The following is a 22,056-nucleotide window of genomic DNA, read 5'->3' as shown; positions in this document are numbered from 1 at the left end:
GGACAAACCATCCCGATGAGTCGAAAGAATAGTAAATATGGCAGGCGACCAGCTTGGCTTAATGGTGAAATCCTAGCGGATCTTAAACATAAAAAAGAAGCTTACAAGAAGTGGAAGGTTGGACATATGACCAGGGAAGAGTATAAAAATATTGCTCGGGCATGTAGGAAAGATATCAGGAGGGCCAAATCGCACCTGGAGCTGCAGCTAGCAAGAGATGTCAAGAGTAACAAGAAGGGTTTCTTCAGGTATGTTGGCAACAAGAAGAAAGCCAAGGAAAGTGTGGGCCCCTTACTGAATGAGGGAGGCAAGCTAGTGACAGAGGATGTGGAAAAAGCTAATGTACTCAATGCTTTTTTTGCCTCTGTTTTCACTAACAAGGTCAGCTCCCAGACTGCTGTGCTGGGCATCACAAAATGGGGAAGAGATGGCCAGCCCTCTGTAGAGATAGAGCTGGTTAGGGACTATTTAGAAAAGCTGGACGTGCACAAGTCCATGGGGCCGGACGAATTGCATCCGAGAGTGCTGAGGGAATTGGCGGCTGTGATTGCAGAGCCCTTGGCCATTATCTTTGAAAACTCGTGGCGAACGGGGGAAGTCCCGGATGACTGGAAAAAGGCTAATGTAGTGCCCATCTTTAAAAAAGGGAAGAAGGAGGATCCTGGGAACTACAGGCCGGTCAGCCTCACCTCAGTCCCTGGAAAAATCATGGAGCAGGTCCTCAAAGAATCAATCCTGAAGCACTTAGAGGAGAGGAAAGTGATCAGGAACAGTCAGCATGGATTCACCAAGGGAAGGTCATGCCTGACTAATCTAATCGCCTTTTATGATGAGATTACTGGTTCTGTGGATGAAGGGAAAGCAGTGGATGTATTGTTTCTTGACTTTAGCAAAGCTTTTGACACGGTCTCCCACAGCATTCTTGTCAGCAAGTTAAGGAAGTATGGGCTGGATGAATGCACTATAAGGTGGGTAGAAAGCTGGCTAGATTGTCGGGCTCAACGGGTAGTGATCAATGGCTCCATGTCTAGTTGGCAGCCGGTGTCAAGTGGAGTGCCCCAGGGGTCGGTCCTGGGGCCCGTTTTGTTCAATATCTTCATAAATGATCTGGAGGATGGTGTGGATTGCACTCTCAGCAAATTTGCGGATGATACTAAATTGGGAGGAGTGGTAGATACGCTGGAGGGGAGGGATAGGATACAGAAGGACCTAGACAAATTGGAAGATTGGGCCAAAAGAAATCTAATGAGGTTCAATAAGGATAAGTGCAGGGTCCTGCACTTAGGATGGAAGAATCCAATGCACCGCTACAGACTAGGGACCGAATGGCTCGGCAGCAGTTCTGCGGAAAAGGACCTAGGGGTGACAGTGGACGAGAAGCTGGATATGAGTCAGCAGTGTGCCCTTGTTGCCAAGAAGGCCAATGGCATTTTGGGATGTATAAGTAGGGGCATAGCGAGCAGATCGAGGGACGTGATCGTTCCCCTCTATTCGACACTGGTGAGGCCTCATCTGGAGTACTGTGTCCAGTTTTGGGCCCCACACTACAAGAAGGATGTGGATAAATTGGAAAGAGTACAGCGAAGGGCAACAAAAATGATTAGGGGTCTAGAGCACATGACTTATGAGGAGAGGCTGAGGGAGCTGGGATTGTTTAGTCTGCAGAAGAGAAGAATGAGGGGGGATTTGATAGCTGCTTTCAACTACCTGAAAGGGGGTTTCAAAGAGGATGGCTCTAGACTGTTCTCAATGGTAGCAGATGACAGAACGAGGAGTAATGGTCTCAAGTTGCAATGGGGGAGGTTTAGATTGGATATTAGGAAAAACTTTTTCACTAAGAGGGTGGTGAAACACTGGAATGCGTTACCTAGGGAGGTGGTAGAATCTCCTTCCTTAGAGGTTTTTAAGGTCAGGCTTGACAAAGCCCTGGCTAGGATGATTTAACTGGGACTTGGTCCTGCTTTGAGCAGGGGGTTGGACTAGATGACCTTCTGGGGTCCCTTCCAACCCTGATATTCTATGATTCTATGATTCTATGATTCCTCCACCATGTCCCAACTCAGGGCCCTGTGGGAAGTAATACTGGCAAGGTCCTCCCTGCAAAGAGTCTAAGTCTGCTGTTCTGGGCCACTTCCTACATATAGATCCCTTCAGTTTGGAGCACGGCCCCTATAGTCCAAACAGTCAGTTACTTTAAAAAAATAAAATAAAATAAAAAAAGCCCAAAGGAGCAGGGTGTAGCTGGAGCTGCTGGTTCTCAAGGGGGTGGAGAAGTCTCTTCCTGTGGGCCTTACCTGTCCCGTGGTCCCCGTCTCAAGCTCAACCTTCTGACTGGCTTCCCAGAGAAGGATTCCTCTTTCCTGCAGCCTGTCCAGCACTTTTGCCTGGGCTCCTGGAGCAGGCTCAGCAGGCCAAGAGGGTGGGGGCTACCTGGGCTCAGTATTGCCTTTTAACACCTCTGGGTCCAGGTTGAGTTTGTATACCCCATCACATTGAGATGGAGAGCCTCCAGGGACTGAGCACCCCTCCTGCTGCAGAGACCCCAGGCCTTTGCTCTCAGTCATACCATTTCATTCTGACACAGCAGAAGGCTGATTTCTCTACAGACTTTATCAGGAAATTACTTTTACTGTGTCTGTAAAAATAACATCAGGGAACCCATTTATCATGGGCTCAGTGTCTTGTTTTGCTCAGTTTTATTACAGAGAAATGGAAGGGACTGAAAATTCCCCAAAACCTCTCGTATTGTTTCTGTTTCTTTTCTGGAGTTCTGCAATAGCATCGGCTGTGACACAGTCGGGTTGCCTAGGGGTTAGGCCAGGAACAGAGAGTCAGGACGTTCTATTCCCAACTCAATCAGTGATTTACTGTGTGCCCATGGGCAAGTCACGTAACCTTTTTCTGTGCCTGGGTTTCCAAATCGATTTTTGCTGATCTCTATCAAATGGTTCAAATCCCTCAGATTGAAAGGAGCTATATAAATTAAAAGTATTTAATAATATTGTAATTATTATTATTCTAAAGAGTGGTTTTCACAAAGCCATACCATCTACCAGTACTCAAGTCCTTCATTCCAAGGGCAAAAACCTCGCTCCTGAAGTCACTGGCAAAACTCCCATTCATTTCAAGGGCCAGGGGCGGGGTGGTGTCAAGATTTCACCCCAGGGTGTTCGCTGGGTGATGGCTAATTTTATGATGTGCTTACATTGGTGGGTTCCAGTTATTGATCCTTTTGCTCTATGCTCTTTTTCGGTGAAACCGTCACACTTCTCTACACATTTCATGTATCTGTGGGCCTGGGTATGCAAACAAAATGAATAGTAATCAGCTACTACCATCATAATGGTTTTAAAGTGCTCTGGGACCATCAATTGATAAGTGCCATAGAAATTAAAGGTTCTTCAGTAAAACTGCAGCCATCTAAGACTTCACTGTCAACACAATAGACCATGTGACTACGGGAAAAACCTCAGAATGAAAAAAGAACCTGGATCCTTTGTTCTGAAAGCCCAAATTCCCTACCAACCAATCTGTCAGAGAATTCCCTTTAAGAGTCTATGGCACACAGCTAAGCAGTTCTGATAATATCCAGTATCTATTCCTAGGTTCTAGCTAGTTATGTTTTTTATCAATGAAAGAACATAAGAACAGCCATACTGGGTCAGCCTAAAGGTCCATCTAGCCCAGTATCCTGTCTGCTACAGCAGCCAATGCCAGATGCCCCAAAGGGAATGAACAGAGCCCGCAATCACCAAGTGATCCATCCCCTGCGACCCACTCCCAGCCTCTGGCAAACAAACAGAGGTTACAGATACCATCCGTGCCCATCTTGGCTAACAGCCATTGATGGACCTGTGCTCCATGAATTTATCTAGTTCTTTTTTGAACCCTGTTATAGTCTTGGCCTTCACAACATCCTCTGGCAAAGCATTCCATAGGCTGACTGTGTGTCCTGTGAAGAAATACTTCCTTTTGTTTGTTTTAAAACTGGTGCCTATTAATTTCATTGGGTGACCCCTAGTTCTTGTGTTATGAGAAGGAGTAAATAACACTCCCTTATTTAACTTGCTCCACACCGGTCATGATTTTATAGACCTCTATCATATCCCCCCTTAGTCGTCTCTTTTCCAAGCTGAAAAGTCCCAGTCTTATTAATCTCTCCTCATACGGAAGCTGTTCCATACCCCTCATTATTTTTGTTGCCGTTTTCTGAACCTTTTCCAAGTCCAATATGTCTTTTTTGAGATGGGGTGACCACATCTGCACACAGTATTCAAGATGTGGGCGTACCATGGATTTATATAGAGGTAATATGATATTTTCTGTCTTATTATCTATCCATTTCTTAATAATTCTCAACATTCTGTTTTTTTCACTGCCGCTGCACACTGAGTGGATGTTTTCAGAGAACTATCCACAAGGACTCCAAGTTCTCTTTCTTGAGTGGTAACAGCTAATTTAGACCCCATCATTTTATATGTATAGTTGGGATTATGTTTTCCAATGTGCATTACTTTGCATTTATCACCATTGACTTTCATCTGCCATTTTGTTGTCCAGTCACCCAGTTTTGTGAGATCACTTTGTAACTCTTCGCAGTCTCCTTTGGACTTAAAAGATCTGATTTGGATTCCAATCTGGAAATAGAAAACTGAGGGAAGGATGTGCCAGCATTTAGGGCAATAGTCTAGGACTTGAGAGACCTTGCTTCAAGCCCCTGCTCTGTCACAGGCTCCTTGTGTGATCTTGGGAAGTCACTAAGCCTCAGTTCCACATCTGTAAAATGGGGATAAGAGTATGTCACAAGGGTGTCATGAGGATAGATACATTAAAGGTAGTGAGGCATTCAGATCCTATGGTGATCAGAGCTTAATTAGACAGATAACCCAGTTCCGCATCTGTAAAACGATCTGAATTTAAACTTATGTGATGATTTTGCATGTAATAGCCAGCAAGCACTCAGAAGCCAGACTGAATGGTGAGAGGAGAGAGCACTTTGATTATCTCCATAAGCACTCACCTGAAACTGACTGTTCAGGTTTCTGGAAATGACTAATTCATGTTCAGAGAATTTAATACACACATTAGCATAGTACCTCCCCTTCTTGTAATCTGCTATCTGTCCTTAGAAGAGCAGGGAAGGGAAGGTGATGTTTCTATTCATTGCATGGATTGTCTGTGTGCATACTTAAGGACAGTGGTTCTATACCAGGACTCCTTGCTACACCCCTCCCCTCTACTCTGGTCCCAGCTAGCCAGGATCTTCCCCACCCCACTATCACCACCTCTCCGTTAACAATGTGGGAAGGGAAGCATGATCATGATCCCACGACATCAGCTCATGTCACCAAGCTTGAAAAAAGATGCACAGGAATTCAATAAAATTCACTGATTAGCCAAGACCAGATGTGGACAACAACAACGTGGCCCATGGTTGCTCAGGACTTCCAAGTTATCATCCCTACCCGGCCCAGCAGGTTGCTTGGAACTTCACAACAGCAACAAGCTGAGAAATAATACTTCTGTGCAGTCCAAGAGCCACTCCAGAATGCAGTAAGTATTAGGTATATTCCCCTACCCAGTGCTCAGCCCCTTGACTCTTCTCTACATCCCTCTCTTCTCTCCCCTGGTCCTATCTAGCCAGGATCTTTCTGGCCCCCCCTTCCCCACAGTCACCACCAACACCTGTGCTATGCTCAAATATATTTCTGCCTCCTGTAACCCTTCCCAGTAATGTGCACTGAACAAGCTGCGCTGTCTTCCCCCTTGCTTGTGGTTCTGGGAAAGCCTTTTAGCTTAAATGGGGAACAACTGAATTCCTGTCCCTGGAGCCCTCCTCCCTATGAGCATGCAGGATTTCTCACAGGCTAAGGAAGGGAATATAGTGGGAGCTGCTTGTTAAACTCTTGGCAGCTCATCACTGAAAACTGGTTTCTCAAACATCTGCACCAGTGTTTCCTCAAACTGTGAGGCCTGTTTCTCCTCAAGGGAAACTGAGGCAAGGGCAGGGAAAGTGAGCAAAACCACAAGACTGTTTTTCCTCTCCTGACTGAAGTGTTGTCACAATGGACTCAACTAAAACCAGGGCCAGTAACTGCATGAGGAATGGAAATACCTACTATAAAGCCTGCTTACTACACAGGAAAGGATCCAGCTGGGAAGAATCATAGAAATATAGGGCCGGAAGGGATCTCGAGCAGTCATCTACTCCATCCTCCCTCAGTGAAGCTGCATAAATGAACCTACACCATCCTTGATAGGTGTTTGTCTAACCTGTTCTTCAAACCTCCAATGATGGGGATTCTACAGCCACTCTTGGTGACCTATTCCAGTGCTTAACTACTTGAAGATTAAACCCATTGCTTCTTGCCCTACCTTCAGCAAACATGGAGAATAATTGAGCACCTCACTCTTTATAACAGCCCTTAGCCTATTTGAAGACTTATCAGGTCCCCCCTCATTCTTCTTTTCTCAAAATTAGCATGCCCAGTTTTGTCAACCTTTCCTTACAGATCAGGTTTTCTAAATCTTTTATCATTTTTATTGCTCTTCTCTGGACTCTCTCTAATTGGGCCACCTCTTTCTTAAAGTGGGATGCCCTTAACTGGACACAATAATCCATCTGAGACTTCCACCGTGCCAAGCAGAGTAGAATAATTACTTCTAGTGTCTTACATATGGACACTCCTGTTTATATACCCAAGAACATTAGCTTTTTTCACAACTGCATCACATTCTTGGCTCATATTCAATTTGGTATCCACTGTAACCCCAAGATCCTTTTCTGCAGTACTACTCACTAGCCAGTCATTCCCCATGTTGTAGCTGTGTATTTGATCTTTCCTTCCTAAGTGCAGTACTTTGCACTTGTCTTTATTGAATTTCATCTTGTTGATTTCAGACCAATTCTCCAATTTGTCAAGGATGAATTGAATTTTAATCCTGTCCACCAAAATGCCTGCAACCAGCATAGTATCATCCACAGATTTTATAAATTCTTTTATCCATTATCCAAATTATTAATGAAAAATATTGAATAGTGTCAGACCCAGGACTGACCCCTGTGGGACTCCACTTGGTGGGTCGTCCCAGTTTGACAGCAAACCGTTGGTAACTACTCATTGGCCTTTCAACCAGTTGTGCATCCATCTTATAGTAATTTCATCTAAACCACATTTCTCTAGTTTGCTTATGAAAATGTCATGGGGGACTGTGTCAAAAGCCTTACTGAAATCAAGATATATCCAATCTACTGCTTCTGCCCCATCCAGTAGGCCAGTAACCCTGTCAAAGAAGAAAATTAGGTTGGCTTGGCATGATTTGTTCTTGACAAGTCCATAATGGCTATTTCTTATCACCCTTTTATGCTCTACATGCTTACAAATTGATTGTTTGATCATTTGCTCCATTATCTTTTCAGGAATTGAGGTTAGGCTGACTGGTCTATAATTCCCTGGGTCCTCCTTTCCTCCCCCAGCCCCGTTGAAGATGGGTATTAAGTTTGCCCTTGACAAGTCCTCTGGAACCTCACCCATCCTCCATGAGTTCTCAGAGATAATCCCTAAAGTTCAGAGATTGCTTCTGCTAGTTCCCTAAATCCCTAGGGTAAATTTCATCAGGTTCTGCCAACCTGAATACATCTAACTTATCTAAATAGTCTTCATTCTGTTCTTTCCCTATTCTGGTTTACACTCCTTCCACCTTGTTAATATTAATTGTGTTACACATCTAGTCACAATCAACCTTTTTAGTGAACACAGTAGCAAAATAGGCATTAAACACCTCAGCTTTCTTGGTGTCTCCCATTATTAGCTCATCTTCCCTGCTAAGTAGTGAACCTACACTTTCATTCATCTTTCTCTTGCTAGTAATGTATTTGTAGAACCTCTTCTTACTGCCTTATGCCCCTTGCTAGGTATATCTCATTTTGTGCCTTAGCCTTTCCAATTTTGTCCCTATGTGCATGCACTATTCTTTTATACTCATCTTTAACAATCTGTCCATGTTTCTACTTTTTGTAGGGCTCCTTTTTTATTTTCAGGTCATTAAAGAGCTCCTGATGGAGCCATATTGGTATCCATCGCTTTGGTAAAGAAAGCCAAAGCCCTCCTGTTGACACCATCTGTACAGCCGTGCATTCTTCTCCAAGATGTATCTGTCCCTGCCTGGACTCTTACCTTCAGCTGGCACAGTGGACGAGAACACATCCTGCACCCCCAACTCTTTAATCTTCACTCCCAGAACTCACTGCTGATCTGCGTAGGGTCATACCTGGCAGTATCATTGGATGAGCAGCACGGGGTAGTGGTCAGAGGGACAGATGAACCTCAGCAACCTTTCCACGATGTCTCGGATACAGGCTCCACGAAAGCAGCATGCCTCCTAGGAGGTCAGGTCAGGTGGGCAGATGGATACCTCCATCCCTCTCAGAAGTGAGTACACCACCCTACATCTTCTCCCCTGGGGTGCATTGGCAGTGAGTCTCCCAGTCTTGGGGGAAGGTGGCTCCTCTTCCCCAACCATTGGGATTTGCTCTTTTCTCCTGTTGCCAATAGCGCATACTGGTTCTTCACCTTGATGGATAGGGAACCTGGGAACATCCTACTCACATAGGTTCCCAAAGCCAGCATTTCCCCTGCACTTCTCATTCCGGGAGTCCTTCCACCTGGGGATGCTGCATTTCCCTAACTCCCTACCCTGGGCATTGGGGGAGATCAAAGCTGAATGTAGATCCCTGGAAGATACAAGCACTGTCCCCAGCCACTCCCCATTCCCTGTGCCTACCCCACCCACAAGGGACTGATCTTTTCCTTCCTGCTTTCCCTACATCTTGCCCTCCAACAGCTACGTGGCTTTTCATTGACTCATGGTTCCACTAAGCCAGGACCCTTAAAGGTTTTAACCTGCCCATCTCTATTTCTTAGAGGAGGAACACAAGAGCAATGTTCGGGGAAAACCTGGTCTACCACTGTCATCTAGAGAGTTAATCGGCTGGTCCTATATCACAGGAGTGCTTCACATGAGGAGCAGCATCACTGTTCACTCTACCTTCCTGTCCCACTGTTTTAAATAATGGCCACTATCACATGGAGACAGGCCCAATTCTCCTCTCACTCTGCTTTGGTAAATCACAACTAACATTCTGAAGCCCCTGCAATAACAACAGTGTCTCCTCACGCACATCACTTTACAGTCAGGACTCTCAGGTCCTGATTTCCCACTGCTTCACCCCTTAGGCAGTCTTTACACCTATGCAAAGCTGTGGTAACCTACTACTCCTGCAGTGAATGACTGGAGAATTCTGGCTTCAAGGCACTGCACTACCCAGTGGAAAAGGTTTTCTCCTAAGATTTCTCACCATGGCTATCACGAGTATAGTGGTACTCTAGTGGTACCAGTGGTTGCAGGGCATGTGTATTATTACTGTTTATTATTTGTATTGTGTTCATGCCCAGAAACCCCAGTTATGGATCATTGCTTCATTGTGCTATGTGCTGTACAAAGAGGATTCCTGCCCCAAAGAGTTTATAAACCCTGCTCTGAGCAGGTCTAGGCAACATAATGTTCAAAACATATGGAACCGCTGGCACCTTGCCTAGGCTGGCACTGCTGCTACCATCACCAATGGTGGCAGAAACTTTAGAAACAAAACACCAAAAGGGCCTAATGTTCATTCACATTTCTCTGGCAGTGCAAAGGAGCTTCCAAGCAGGTGTTAAACAAGCAGCTGCCAGAAGGGTGTAAAGGGACCTTAGAGCAAATGAGAATCAGGTTCCATGTGCTGACAAGGCCAAAGAGCTCAAGTTCCTAGAGTCTACTGGGGACACCTGGAAAGGCATTGGCTCCCAAAGGTACAAGTGGACAGACAGCATCAGGAAATTCAGCGTGTCTGCAGAAGACCTCTTGGTTGTGATTTTAACTCCAACAGGTGACCAAAAGGAGGAGAAATCTAGGTAAAGCTCCATGCGCAGCATCCAGCCCTTCACACACAAGTGCCTGTGACTGACTGCAGTGAGATGGTGTCTGCGTGTTGCTGGAACTCTCTGGTAGAACTGGGAAGAGCCTCCTGAGGAAGGAGAGTGGGGAGGACTGAGCACAAGAGATGTAGAGCGGTTGGAAGCAGGGCGTTAGTGGGCGCAGCAAATAACAGTAGGAATGTGACACTGTAGGCTACCCTTCAAGGGTAGTGGGATCTAATGGTAAGCCCATCCCATCATGTGGCAAAGTCCTTTAAGAGTATGAAAGGTCCAACTATATATAAATATATATATACACACAAAGACCTAGGAGATACTGGGAGAGAGGAAGCAGTCTCTGGAGTAAGATGTGTTCACAAGAAAATCCTGTTATTGTTTCTTTAAGGGCCCAGAGCCAGGATCCTGCAGAGGGGGTGGGCAAGGTTTCCCTTCCCCACCCCAACCAATGGGGAATGAGCTGGGAGAAGAGGACTAGTATAAATGCTGCCTCCTCCCACATAGCATGGCAGACACCAGGAGACATCAGAAGGGAAAGGCTGGCCTGCTGAGGACCCTGAAGCCTGATGGCTAATTAGGAAAAGGAGCCAGCTAAGGGAGAAGATGGCAAAAGCCTTGCAACTGGCTAACCCATAATCCAGCTCCAAACAGGAGAGCAGGGGACTCCTATTTAAGGAGACCATTTTGAAGGACAAGCTCCAGCTCCAGGAAGGTTGGTGGGGGAGTCTCCTGGAAGAGGACAAGAAGCTCAGAGGCCCAGAGAAGGGCAGAAAATGCTTCAAGTGCTTGTTTTTGTTTGTAGTTCTGAGCTCTACTGAAGGGCCTGGGGGAAGCCCTGAGACCTGCTACTCTGGAGAGAAGAGTGTGATTTTTTTTTTAATTCACTCCCATGGTGAGTTGGAAGGACTTTGCTGCTGACCCAGGAGAAGCTGAGGTGGCCAGCTTGAGGTCTGACCATTTACAGCTAGACTTGGACACCCCAGAATTGGACTGAACTTTTAAGTGACTGGGCTGGAGGGCTAGGCCATAGAAGGCCCAGACAGAGACGAACAACAGAAAGAGATGACCAAGGGGAAGGCATGACTACCCCACACCTACCCACAGAGGGACATGCCGGAGTGACCACTGCCGTCACAAGGAGCCGTTCCCACTCTCAGTCTCCATCCCAGATCTGGCACAATTCACAGCACAGAGCAGCGGGTCAGGCCGAGCTCTGCACCTGTGCTGGCCCAGGAGCTCGCTGCCCCACCACCCACAGCATTGCGCCGGCGGTGCAGTGAGCTGAGGCTGCGGGAGAAGGAGAACAGCAGGGAAGGGGCCGGGGGCGAACCTCACAGGCCAGGAGCTCAGGGGCCGGACAGGACGGTCCCATGGGCTGGATGTGGCCCGCAGGCCGTAGTTTGCCCACCTCGGCCTTAGGATCTTATTCTCCAGGGTGCTGTACACCCTCAACTGGGGGAATGGAGGGGCATGACCCCAGGCAGATTGAAGCCCTCGGAGAGCTTATCTTTGACGCAAGCATTGTAGCAGAAGCCAGATGCTTTGGAGATGATATGCAAAGAAGATGCGTGAGCTAGATGAGTTCAAAACCTAGCGAAATAACCCATCCACTGCAGCATCAAAGCTTAGAGAACAGTGAGGCTTTCACTTTTAAACAGAGGTTGGATGCATAAAGAAAAGGCTTCCGAGGTTTTTCAGATGTGATTAAAAAAAAATAAAGTTACAAATGGCAAATCTGTTTGAGTTTCCTTTCATATATAACTCAGAGCTATCAATTCTTTTCTTCAAGAGGTTATTGGGAAGGTGAACAACAGATCACTAACAGCATGGTCTGAAAGAAGAGATCCAATAAGTCCTGAAAAAAGCATCGAAGGGGATTTTAAAAGCATTCACCATTGGTCTAACTCTGCTTTTCTTGAAGCCAATGGGATTTTAATCATTGACTTCAAAGGGAGCGATGGTTAAATGTCCATTGGCTTCATGGGAGAAGAGATAGGCCAACACTGAGCATGCCTGAAATTCCTCCCCTAATTCTTACAATGTACAGCAGGGGTGGGCAAACTTTTTGGCCTGAAGGCCGCATCAGGTTTCTGAAATTGTATGGAGGGCCAGTTAGGGGAGTCCCCACTCCCTATCTAACCCCCCTCCCCTGCTTCTCACCCCCTGACGGCCCCCTCTGGACTCTTGCCCAAACCACCCCCCCGCACTCAGACCATCATCACTCCTAAGAAAGAGCCTTCATCATCCCAAGTTTGGAAAAAGAGAGCGATATAAACAGTTGTACTAATAGTTCTGTGACCGTGTATTAAATCGTTCAGGATGATTCACCACTGTGCAGAGAGCCAGAACGAAGTCTATGTGCCACTTAAACCTTATTTTGAGTGGTCAAGTGGAACTGAAATGCTGCACAGACCACATGCTGGTGCTCTGCACACAGTGGAATTTCACCCCAAATGAGGCTGTATTCACAGATTCTGAGCTCACTTTGCAAAGCTTAATGAAAGATTCTTATAGAGAATTGAATCGAATCTGTAAGGCTAAGATTATGTCTCTGAGGTCGGGGAAGACATGGATTCTGTGACTTCCAGAGACCGCCATGACATTTTCTGCTTCGGCCCCGGGGCAACGGGGCTGGAGCTGTAAGCTCCCGGAGGCAGCGTTCCTTACAGCTCTCAGCCAACACCGGGGGACCTGGAGCTCTGAGCCACCACGGGTGTCGGGGGGGGATACCTGCAGCCCCAGGAGGACCCCAGAGCTCCAAGCCACTGCGGGCAGCCAGGGGTACCCCGGAACTGTCAGCCACAGTGGCGGCAGGTCCTGGATGCCACCTCTCCCATCCTATAGCAGGTCTTGGGCTCTCATCCCCCCCCATCAGACCCATTTTATCACAGATACTTTTAATAAAAGTCATGGACAAGTCACAGGCTCCAACAAATTTTTGTTTATTGCCTATGACCTGTCCCTGACTTTTACTACAAGTAACTATGACAAAATATTAACCTTATCTATAAGTCCTTGTGCCTCAGTCATCGTGATAGTCTACAAGCAACCTTCCAGTAGTGCATTAAACAACATGACTATTGTTCACATGACTATTGGTCACACATTTGTTCTCTCATCTTCTCCCCAGGGAGAGAAGTGCATGCAGTGGAGATACACCCCTTAGCACCATATGAGAAATGTATTGCACGCTCTGGTAGCTGGGATGTTTTTTGTGGGGAAAAAAAAAACCTCAATTAAAATGCACAAGACAAAAAAAAAGTCTAAAAAAGAGTTGATCAATCTAGCTGAACCAAATAAAGGAAAAACTTCCAAACATATTTTTAAAATTTTGCTTTTCTTCCCCCAACATTTACAAAGGGTTGAAAAAACAAAGGAAATATTTGGTCAAAAGTTTTGCCGATTTTTCCACAAATCTTCAAATGTTGAATTTTGAAAAATGTCAACTTGCACGAGAAAATCTGTTTTATTTACTTAAACTTAAAAGTGAAACAGATGTGGAAAACAAGAGCTCACCTGAATCAAACTGTTCTCTGTTCCCATTGGCTGGACTCTGACCCTTCTCCTGGGATAGATGTTGAGTCTCTTGCACGGCGGAAATCAAAGACATCCTAGTTTCCATTGCTCACAATGAAATGTCTTCCTTTCCTAATTCATCATGTAACAAAAATTTCCTGCAGGACAGTAAAAGAAAATAAATGAGCAGCCTATTTTGACCAAGTAAAAACATTTCCCTAGCTCTTCTTAAAGATCCTCTTTTGAGTCACCCTGCATTTTGATTGTTGTAATTAATCTATGTACTTCTATAGCTTTTATCATTACAATAAATATCAGAGCAACTGTGAATTTATCATTTGAGATGGGGATGATAATACTTCTCTATTTACAGATGAGTAACAGAGATTAAGGTCCAATCCAAAATCCACTGAAATCAATGGGATTCTTTCATTGATTTCAATGGGCTTTTCATCAGTCTATTGGTGACTTGACTTGTTCAAGGTTATATAGGAAGTCTATGGCTGAACTAGGAACTGGACTCACTACAGTGCCTTAACCACAAAACCCATCGTTCCGCTGCTACATCTCTAATCTGTTCCCGAAGTTCTTCGGTATACTTGACCTTAACAGGGCCAAGTGCAGAAAAGCCGCATGGTCTAGTGCTGAGAGTAACGGGCTGTAAATCCAGACACCTGGGTTCTTTTAATCCAAACTGCCACTGTGATGCTGAGCCGTGGCTCTGTCCCCTCACAATGCACCATCGAGTGCAGCTCAGCCAACCAGCTGATCTAAACCAGTGGTAAATCACTACAGCCCTGGAGCAAGTAGAATGCAGGGAAGGATTTTGTGACACAGAGGGGTTTCTCTGAGTCACCAGGCCTACCAGGGATGATGCATCTTACACATCACCCTCTGCTCAGGGCTGTGCCTTAGAGGTACAATCTAGCACTTGGACTGTAAACTCTTTGGGGCAGAGGCTGTCTGATTATAGGTTTGTTACAGGGCCCAGCAGAGTTGGACTTTGATCCTGATGGGAACTTTTGGGCATCACTGGAAGACAAATAGTAAATAATAATAGATTGTTGTTGGGGAAATGTCCTTATTGACTTCTTTATCTATAAAGCACCTAGTACACTTTGCAGTGTAGCAGCCGTGTTAGTCTGTATTCACAAAAAGAAAAGGAGTACTTGTGGCACCTTAGAGACTAACAAATTTATTTGAGCATAAGCTTTCGTGAGCTACAGCTTACTTCATCGGAATGCAAGCTCACAAAAGCTTATGCTCAAATAAATTTGTTAGTCTCTAAGGTGCCACAAGTACTTCTTTTCATAGTACACTTTGGGCACTAATACATATGTATATATGATCATTTCTCCACTTCATTTTTATTTTTCCTGACATGCAACTTGTTAATGAATGAGCTGCATTATACACCATGGCTATTTCAAACTCAGCTAACCTCAGAACATGTATATCTGTCATCCCCAGTGTACATTCTCTTTAAATTAACTATAAAACTAGAAGCAATCAGTCCATTGGAAGTCAAAAAACACTAATCCTTCAATAGGGAAGTGCTAGAATATTTCTGTAAATATCATTAATAAGAAATAGGATAAGTATCAGCTTTTTGCATGAAACTTATTTCGAGGGGAGGGAGAAAATGGTAGTTAAAGCTTTTATTTTTCCCTTGGTAGGTTCAGATATTTTTACATTCACCCTAACCAGACAGTAAGGGAAGGTTATCTGGGATTGGAAAAGCGATCAGTTTAAAAGGTGCCAAATCATTCATTTTAAATAGAACTCAAGAGTAACAATATAAATACGAAGCAGAGATAAATTACTCAGTAGTATCGTTAAATCTTGAGAAGTTCCCATTATTTTGACAGGACAAAGATATGAACTAATGTGAAGTTTAACGTGTCTGCTCAGACAGAGGTAGTGTTTATACTGAAACATAGCAAATAACAGTTTCTGTTAAAAGAAATGTTGTTAAGGAAGGTTAGGCTCTGATCCATTAGAAGGACTCATCTGCATCCCAACCAAGTCAGCAGAGATCTGCATCAGTGGATAAGATTGCAGAATTGGCTTAAGCTTTTATGAATAAGATGTCGAACAAAGCAACAGAGGAAGAAAAATGTTTTCACTATTATGGTTTTTGGTTTTTTAAAACATGTCAGTAAAAACAGTCTTGATCCGGTTTTAAACAGTCGTTGTGGCAGCAGTGGGAAGAAAAAATCTGGTCCAAAACCCACTGAAATCAATGGGAGACTTCCCACTGAATGCGCTTCGGAGCAGGCCCAAGAAACAGAAAGTGAAAAGTCCATGACATTGCTGAGCGTATTTTCGTTGTCCAAGAGGAGCAAAATGAACAGAGGCAAAGTAAATGGTCACCAGCGGCAAAGGTTGGATATGAACTTCCCTAAATTCTGGAGAGGTGGACACAGCATTTTTGTTTCAGGCTCATCAGGTCAACACATATAAACGGTCAAGAGAAATTCAAAGGGATTTTGTTTAAACATAGTCTTTACGTATTTTTACGTTACTAAGGAACACAGTTTTAAAAAAATAAAAGATGATACTGTGCCATGTACCTCTAAGAAGATGCTTGTAAAGTGTGACCCGGTAACTGCCTATGGCCAATCTTTTCTTGTTGGGAATGGTTACAAGATTATAATTTATTATAAAAGAACATTTAAAGCATCTTCCCAGTATGATCTGAAAATAAGCCCAAACTCTGTAAAATTTTCTCTTCAGCAAACCAAAGATGCTCAGGTATTGTTCTGAGCGTTCGTGTTTACATAACTGGCTTTCAGTGAAAGCTGACTGTAGAGAGGTGGGGCTGAAAGGGCTTGAAAGCAGCCCCAGGAGAGGGCTGGGGCTTCGAGAGGACTGCTGCTGAGGAAAGCAGCAAGCCTCGGCTGATTGGAGAAGCAGCCACAGCTGGGCCACGCCCCAATCAGAGCGCAGGTGGGCCCTATAAAAGGTTGTGAGCCAGGCCCTCAGGCAGTCTCTCTTTGACTGTGGAGAGGGAAGGACCTGGCTGCCTGGGGACTGAGCAAGCTATCTGAGTAGAGCGGAGCTGGGGAGCTCCTGCCTGGAAATCCCTACAGGGTGCAGGGCCTAAACAGTTTCTGGGGCAGCCCGGGGCTAGGCAGAGGCAGTAGGTCCTACTCTCCCCTTGCCTATGGTGATTGGCTCTTATACTGCAGTCAGCCCCAGTGAGCAGGGGCTAGATGATGACTGGCAGTATCTGCTGAGGCAAGGTGGGATTAGGGGATTGGGGTTCCTTGGGGAGGGGAGACCCTGGAAGTGGGGGGATACTGCTGGGGCAGAATCCCTCCAGATAAAGGGGCACTGGGGGATGGGGAGGAACACGTGCAGAGGGCGCCCTGGAGCTGGTAAAAAGAGCTAATTCCCGGACAGCCAGCAGGAGGCACCGCTGGTTGACTCTTGCACCATTACACTGACTTAGGGTGTTTATTAATAAATAGAGAAATTATTTGGATCACAGCAACACCTAGAGGCTCCAACCAAGATCAGGGACACATTGCATTAGGCACAATGGGATTAAAAAAAAACCCCAAACACAGTATCTTCCCTAACGAGCTGATAATCTAGACCGACAAGACGAACAGGGTATGTCTGCGCCCAGGCCAGCCAACCTGAGCTCATGGGGCTCAGGTTGTGGAGCAGTTTCATTGTTGCGCAGGCTCCTTGCGCTCAGGTTGAGGCCGGGGCTCTAGGACGCTGCCAGGTGGGAGGATCCCATAGCTCAGGATGCGGCTTAAAAGCCTACACAGCTATGAAACAGCCCTGCAGACCAAGCCCAAGTCGGCTGGCACGGGCCCGCCGCGGGTTTTTCTTAGCCTTTGTGGGTACGTCTACCCAGCATAGGTGGGGGGCGGGGAGGGGGGGAAGCAGCACAGAAACTTGCCCAATGTCACACCGCAGGTCAGTGGTAGAACCCAGGTCGCCCTAGTCCAGTGCCCTATATACTGACCACACGACTTCATAGTGATTGCTGTTGTTATTATTATTAAGATTTATTAATACTAGTTCCTGGACAGAAGAGAGAGAAACGCACAACCCCTGCCCCGAAGGCAATCTAAAGCCCTAATTCTTCAAAGTGACATACATCGTCAGGACCCCCGAACCCTTGCAAAGCTGAAGTCAAAGAAATTTTGCACAGCTGCAGGGGTCCAGCTCTGCAGAGCTGAGTCCATGATCAGAGTTAAATTGTAGGTGTGATGCTCCAAGTAACAAACAGCAGGGAATGGACAGGTTTGGAAAGACAATGATAAGATCACTCAGTGATTCTATCTAGGTACTTGTATGACACACATCCCCAATAATATCTATGCACATCTCAGTGATTCAATTAAAGAGGAGGTTTCAGAGTAGCAGCCATGTTAGTCTGTATTCGCAAAAAGAAAAGGAGTACTTTTGGCACCTTAGAGACTAACAAAATAAATTTGTTAGTCTCTAAGGTGCCAAAAGTACTCCTTTTCTTTTTAGTTAAAGAGGAGATTCATAGGTAATGAAGCTGCTAACAAACTAGCCTGTTCCATCTCCCCATTGGAAGGGCCCTCTATGGGACCTGGGGTTTAGGAAGTAGGGAATACTGCTGTAGAGGTGTCTAGCTGTCCCACCCCATGCGGAGGCAGAGACCCACATGTGAAGGGCATGATTTAATTAGTCTGACAAAAACACATGCCCATATTCTTCAGTGTTCCCAACACTTGCAATCTTTGGCATTATGATTGATGCCCCAGCTCCTGAAGTGATGTGAATAAGTGAAAATCTCAGCTTTCATTTAACCAAAAAAACAAAAAAAAAAACCCTTAAGCGTTGCAGAGAAAATGTGACTCAAGCACCCCATAAAGTTAAAAAAAAACAGAAGAAAAAAAAATCAGGGTTTTTAAAGCTGATGATTTTGGCCGGGGGGCCTCACTCCTAATTTTTGGCTGGTGCAGTTGGCAATACAGATTCTTCAACAGCTCAAAGTCAATGAGACACTTCCCCTCCTAGCTAACTCCTGCTCATGCTTAATTTGGCATCTAATCCCATTCACAGGCAGCAAAAGAAATCAAATAAAAAATAATCTATTCCCCTTGGTTGTTTCTTCCCACTGCCAGCAGACCTGCAACTGCACTTTTGCCTCTAACCTCCTGCGTTATAGTCTCTATCAATATTGGCTCTTTGCATAAAACAAGACAGCACCTAGAGTTTCACCATTTTAAATTCCTCCTTTTGTCAACTCCAGCTCATTTTTCCTTTTTTATAATCTACATAGGGCAGGGTTCTCCTCTCAGATCCCCAAACGTGACTCCCTTCACTCCTCACGCAGGTCCCTCATTCCCCCACGTTCCTTTGGTGACATCCTCTCCTCCTTAATCCTTTAAAATTATTTACATCAAAATGCAGAACCACAGAACAGAGGTCACAGAAAGAGTCCTTCACAATGGACAAAAGAATTCTATGGCATGGTAAGCTTCCTGCACGAGTCATTTCTGGGGGTCATTGTCACACCAGCGTACCCCTCAATTGGGCCTTGGGCGGCTTGAGAAGTAACACTCCCACTGACTTCACAAGAACCTAGTTACTCTGGCAACCGACAGGAACCTTTCAGGGGATGGAACCAGCCCCCACCCCCAATAATATCCCTGTTCAGGGGGGTCTCCCCAGCTAATGTAAAGACTTTATGCCAGCCTTGCTCCCAGGTCCTGGTGTAAGGGGCTGATCGGGGGCATGCCAGGAGAGGTAGGGAGTGAGTCAGGGATGGATCGGGGGCATGGTCAGATGGCTGTTCTCTCTGCAGAGAACTATGGGAAACGGAGCATGCATTACAGGGAGCACAAAAACAATTTACTGCCACATTTTCCTTTCTCCCTGCCACACCCGTTTTTGCCTCAAGTGCGTGAACAGAGTAACTGAGTTTCAAACCCTTGGATTTCTAATCCCATGACGTTTTTGGTGTGGGGGAGGGGTGGAATTGAACCTTGGAAAATGGTACTACTTATCATATGGACAACAAAATTGGATCCACTAGAGTTCATTGGGGGCACAGAGCTGTAGTTTTGGTTCAAGCCCATATCAAAAGCTGTGATTTATAATCTGTAAATTTTAGATGTAACCTTGACAGCCTTTAAACCTTTCAAACTCCAAGTGCTCAAGCTCCATTTCAAAGTGAGAGAGGAAACTGCTTTGGACTAGTTGTCCAAACAACTAGATAACTGAAATTACAAGTGACAGTCCTCCAGGGACAAAGAGGCAGAAAAGGCCATCCAGCACAGGACAATGCAGGCATACCTTTTTAAATACCACTGCAGAGCTGGCATGGTCATGCCAGCTGACTCCTGCTCTCCTGCCATTTCAGAATACAGCCTCCTATGATTTCACAGCTACCATGGACCTCACTGCTCTTTGGAACTAATCTAGAAGGCCTCCAAACTACACGTGGCAGGGCTTTTTAGCCTTAGGCAAATGAGAGCAGCTGTGGTTGAGTAGCCTAAGCACACAACTGGAAGTGGGATTGAGTCCTGACTCTACCACTGACTTGCCATGGGACTTGGTGCAATTCATTAAACCACTATGTGCCTCAGCTTCCCCATCTGTAACATGGAGATAATAATGCTCTCCCATCTTTACAAAGCCATTTAGAACAAGTGGAAAGAGATGTAAGTGCAAAGTCATTACCTTGAAAGATTTTATATTCCAAAAGGCATTACGATGTATAAAAACCGCTCTGGTGGCTGTGATGAGATGGAGAATTCTGTAGTTTGACAGCAGGACAGGAACGGCTCTGAATTTTCCTGGATGGTGTCACAGGCTAAGCTGGCCTTTTAACATTGGGCTGGGTCTCAGCCCCAGAGGTACCAGCTTTAGAGCCCAAGGGTCACATGCCAGGGACAGCATGAGACAAAGACAGACCTGCTGGGAGCCACCAGGCCGGGAGGGAATTTTTAGGAGAGGCAGGAGTTAGGCTGCGTGGTCTATAAGGGAACAATACCACACCACAGACTGTTTCTGGCACTTGCCTCAGAGAATAACCTGATTAAAACAAAAGCTTTGGCAAGATACCATAATACCACCTCGCTCTTACGCGCTTTTCACTAGTAGAGCTCAAAGTGCTTTACAGCAGAGTACCCCAATCCTCATTTTACACAGGGGGAAACCGTGGCACATAGAGGTAAAGAGATTTACCCAAGGGCATCCAGGAGACTCGCCGCAGAACGAGGAGTAGACCCCTGGTCTCCTGAGCCCCAGTTCAGTGTGCTCACTACTAGGCCACACAGCCTCCCACAAAAAATAAAGTTTTTGCTCTGCTGGGCTACAATTCTCACAGGCTTTTTCCTCTCACTTCAATCAGTCCTTGTGGAACCCTGTCCTGACCCAGGAGTCTCTACACCCTGTAGTGCTCCTGCTGGTCTTTATAGGGACCAGGTGCTCCTCAGGCAATCAGCCTGCCTCACAGCCTTTACTGGGAGGCAGCTGTTTAGTCATAGGTGGGGCTGGGCCCCATCTCTCCTTAAAAAAGCCAGTCACCCCGTGACAGACTGGTGCTTTATGTGGCTTTATGGAGCTCTTGGACATGGCAGTTTCGATGGCTAAGGGTACACAATGGACTTGTGGATCATGCACAGAAGTACCATGTTCTGCTAGACATGCTAAAATACTACCTGGACTAGACATGCTAAAACAATGAAGTGCAGTCCGCATGGCTGCTGGCCTCAGTGAGGAGGCGGTGTTGTGTTGGACGTGATGGGAGCTCCAAATGTGCAACAGGAGACAGCAGATCCCAGAATGCAGTGTTTCCTCATGACCCCAAAGACAGTTACGTTCCGTCGTGCTCAAAACAGCCTAGCCAACGGCAATGGCAGGGGGCAATGCTGCATCCATAGGTCAGCATGCTCAGATATAGGAGAGGGCAGCTCCCAAAGTGCAGTGCTTTGCTGTGACCCAAACAGCCTAGCAGGGAGAGGGGCAGCTCCCAGTACGCAATGCTCCTTATTGATCCAAGCCGCGTGTCCCACAGAGAGAGCAGGTTCCAGCAGAGGATACTTGATCATGACACAAAGCTCCTAGTCCATGCAGATGACAGCTCTCAGGAGGCATCCTTGCCCCTGTGAACTGAGTGATAGGGCAGGATGCAGCATGCAATGGTCTGTCAGGGTCTAAGCAACCTGCTCCACAGATCTGGCAGATCGTTCACAGTGCCACAGCCAGCCCCTTGGAGATCCCCAGGTCCTCACATGTAAAGTGACAACTGGAGCAAAGCAGCCTGGCTCAGAGACAACAGGCTAGTTCTAGCACAAAATCCACAAGACCCTTTCCAAGTGCCCTGAAAAGCATTCAGCGCTACATGGCACTGAAACTGGTTGCTTGTGAGCACCAAGCTGCTCAGCTCAAGATGGCACCGTGCATGCTTGAACTTGTCTTCTCTGCTAGCGGCACATCACAGCAAGTGCAATCGGCTGCATTTTGTGAAGATCACGTGTTTTCCCCTCCTCCACTGGCTGGGGTCAAGGGACCAATGTTCCCTTTGCAGTCTCAAAGGGCATGTCCGCAATGCACACTAAGCCCA

At 46.0% G+C, this 22,056-nt stretch overlaps 1 protein-coding gene across 5 annotated transcripts in view; it reads right to left on the bottom strand.

The window, feature by feature from the left end:
• Positions 1-22,056, bottom strand: part of SFMBT2 (Scm like with four mbt domains 2) — a 205,877-nt gene that overhangs the window by 158,411 nt on the left and 25,410 nt on the right. For all 5 annotated transcript variants that reach the window (XM_038372526.2, XM_043499007.1, XM_038372534.2 and 2 more), the window contains exon 2: positions 13,491-13,648. In XM_038372526.2, coding sequence (XP_038228454.1) covers positions 13,491-13,596 — 106 coding nt within the window. In that variant the 5' untranslated portion in view covers positions 13,597-13,648. The remainder of the gene's footprint in view (positions 1-13,490; positions 13,649-22,056) is intronic.

Source organism: Dermochelys coriacea, chromosome 1 (genome assembly GCF_009764565.3).
Source record: "Dermochelys coriacea isolate rDerCor1 chromosome 1, rDerCor1.pri.v4, whole genome shotgun sequence".
NCBI lineage: Eukaryota > Metazoa > Chordata > Testudines > Dermochelyidae > Dermochelys > Dermochelys coriacea.
The sequence above is the reverse complement of the archived record's forward strand: the minus strand, read 5'-3'. Positions and strand labels throughout refer to the sequence as shown.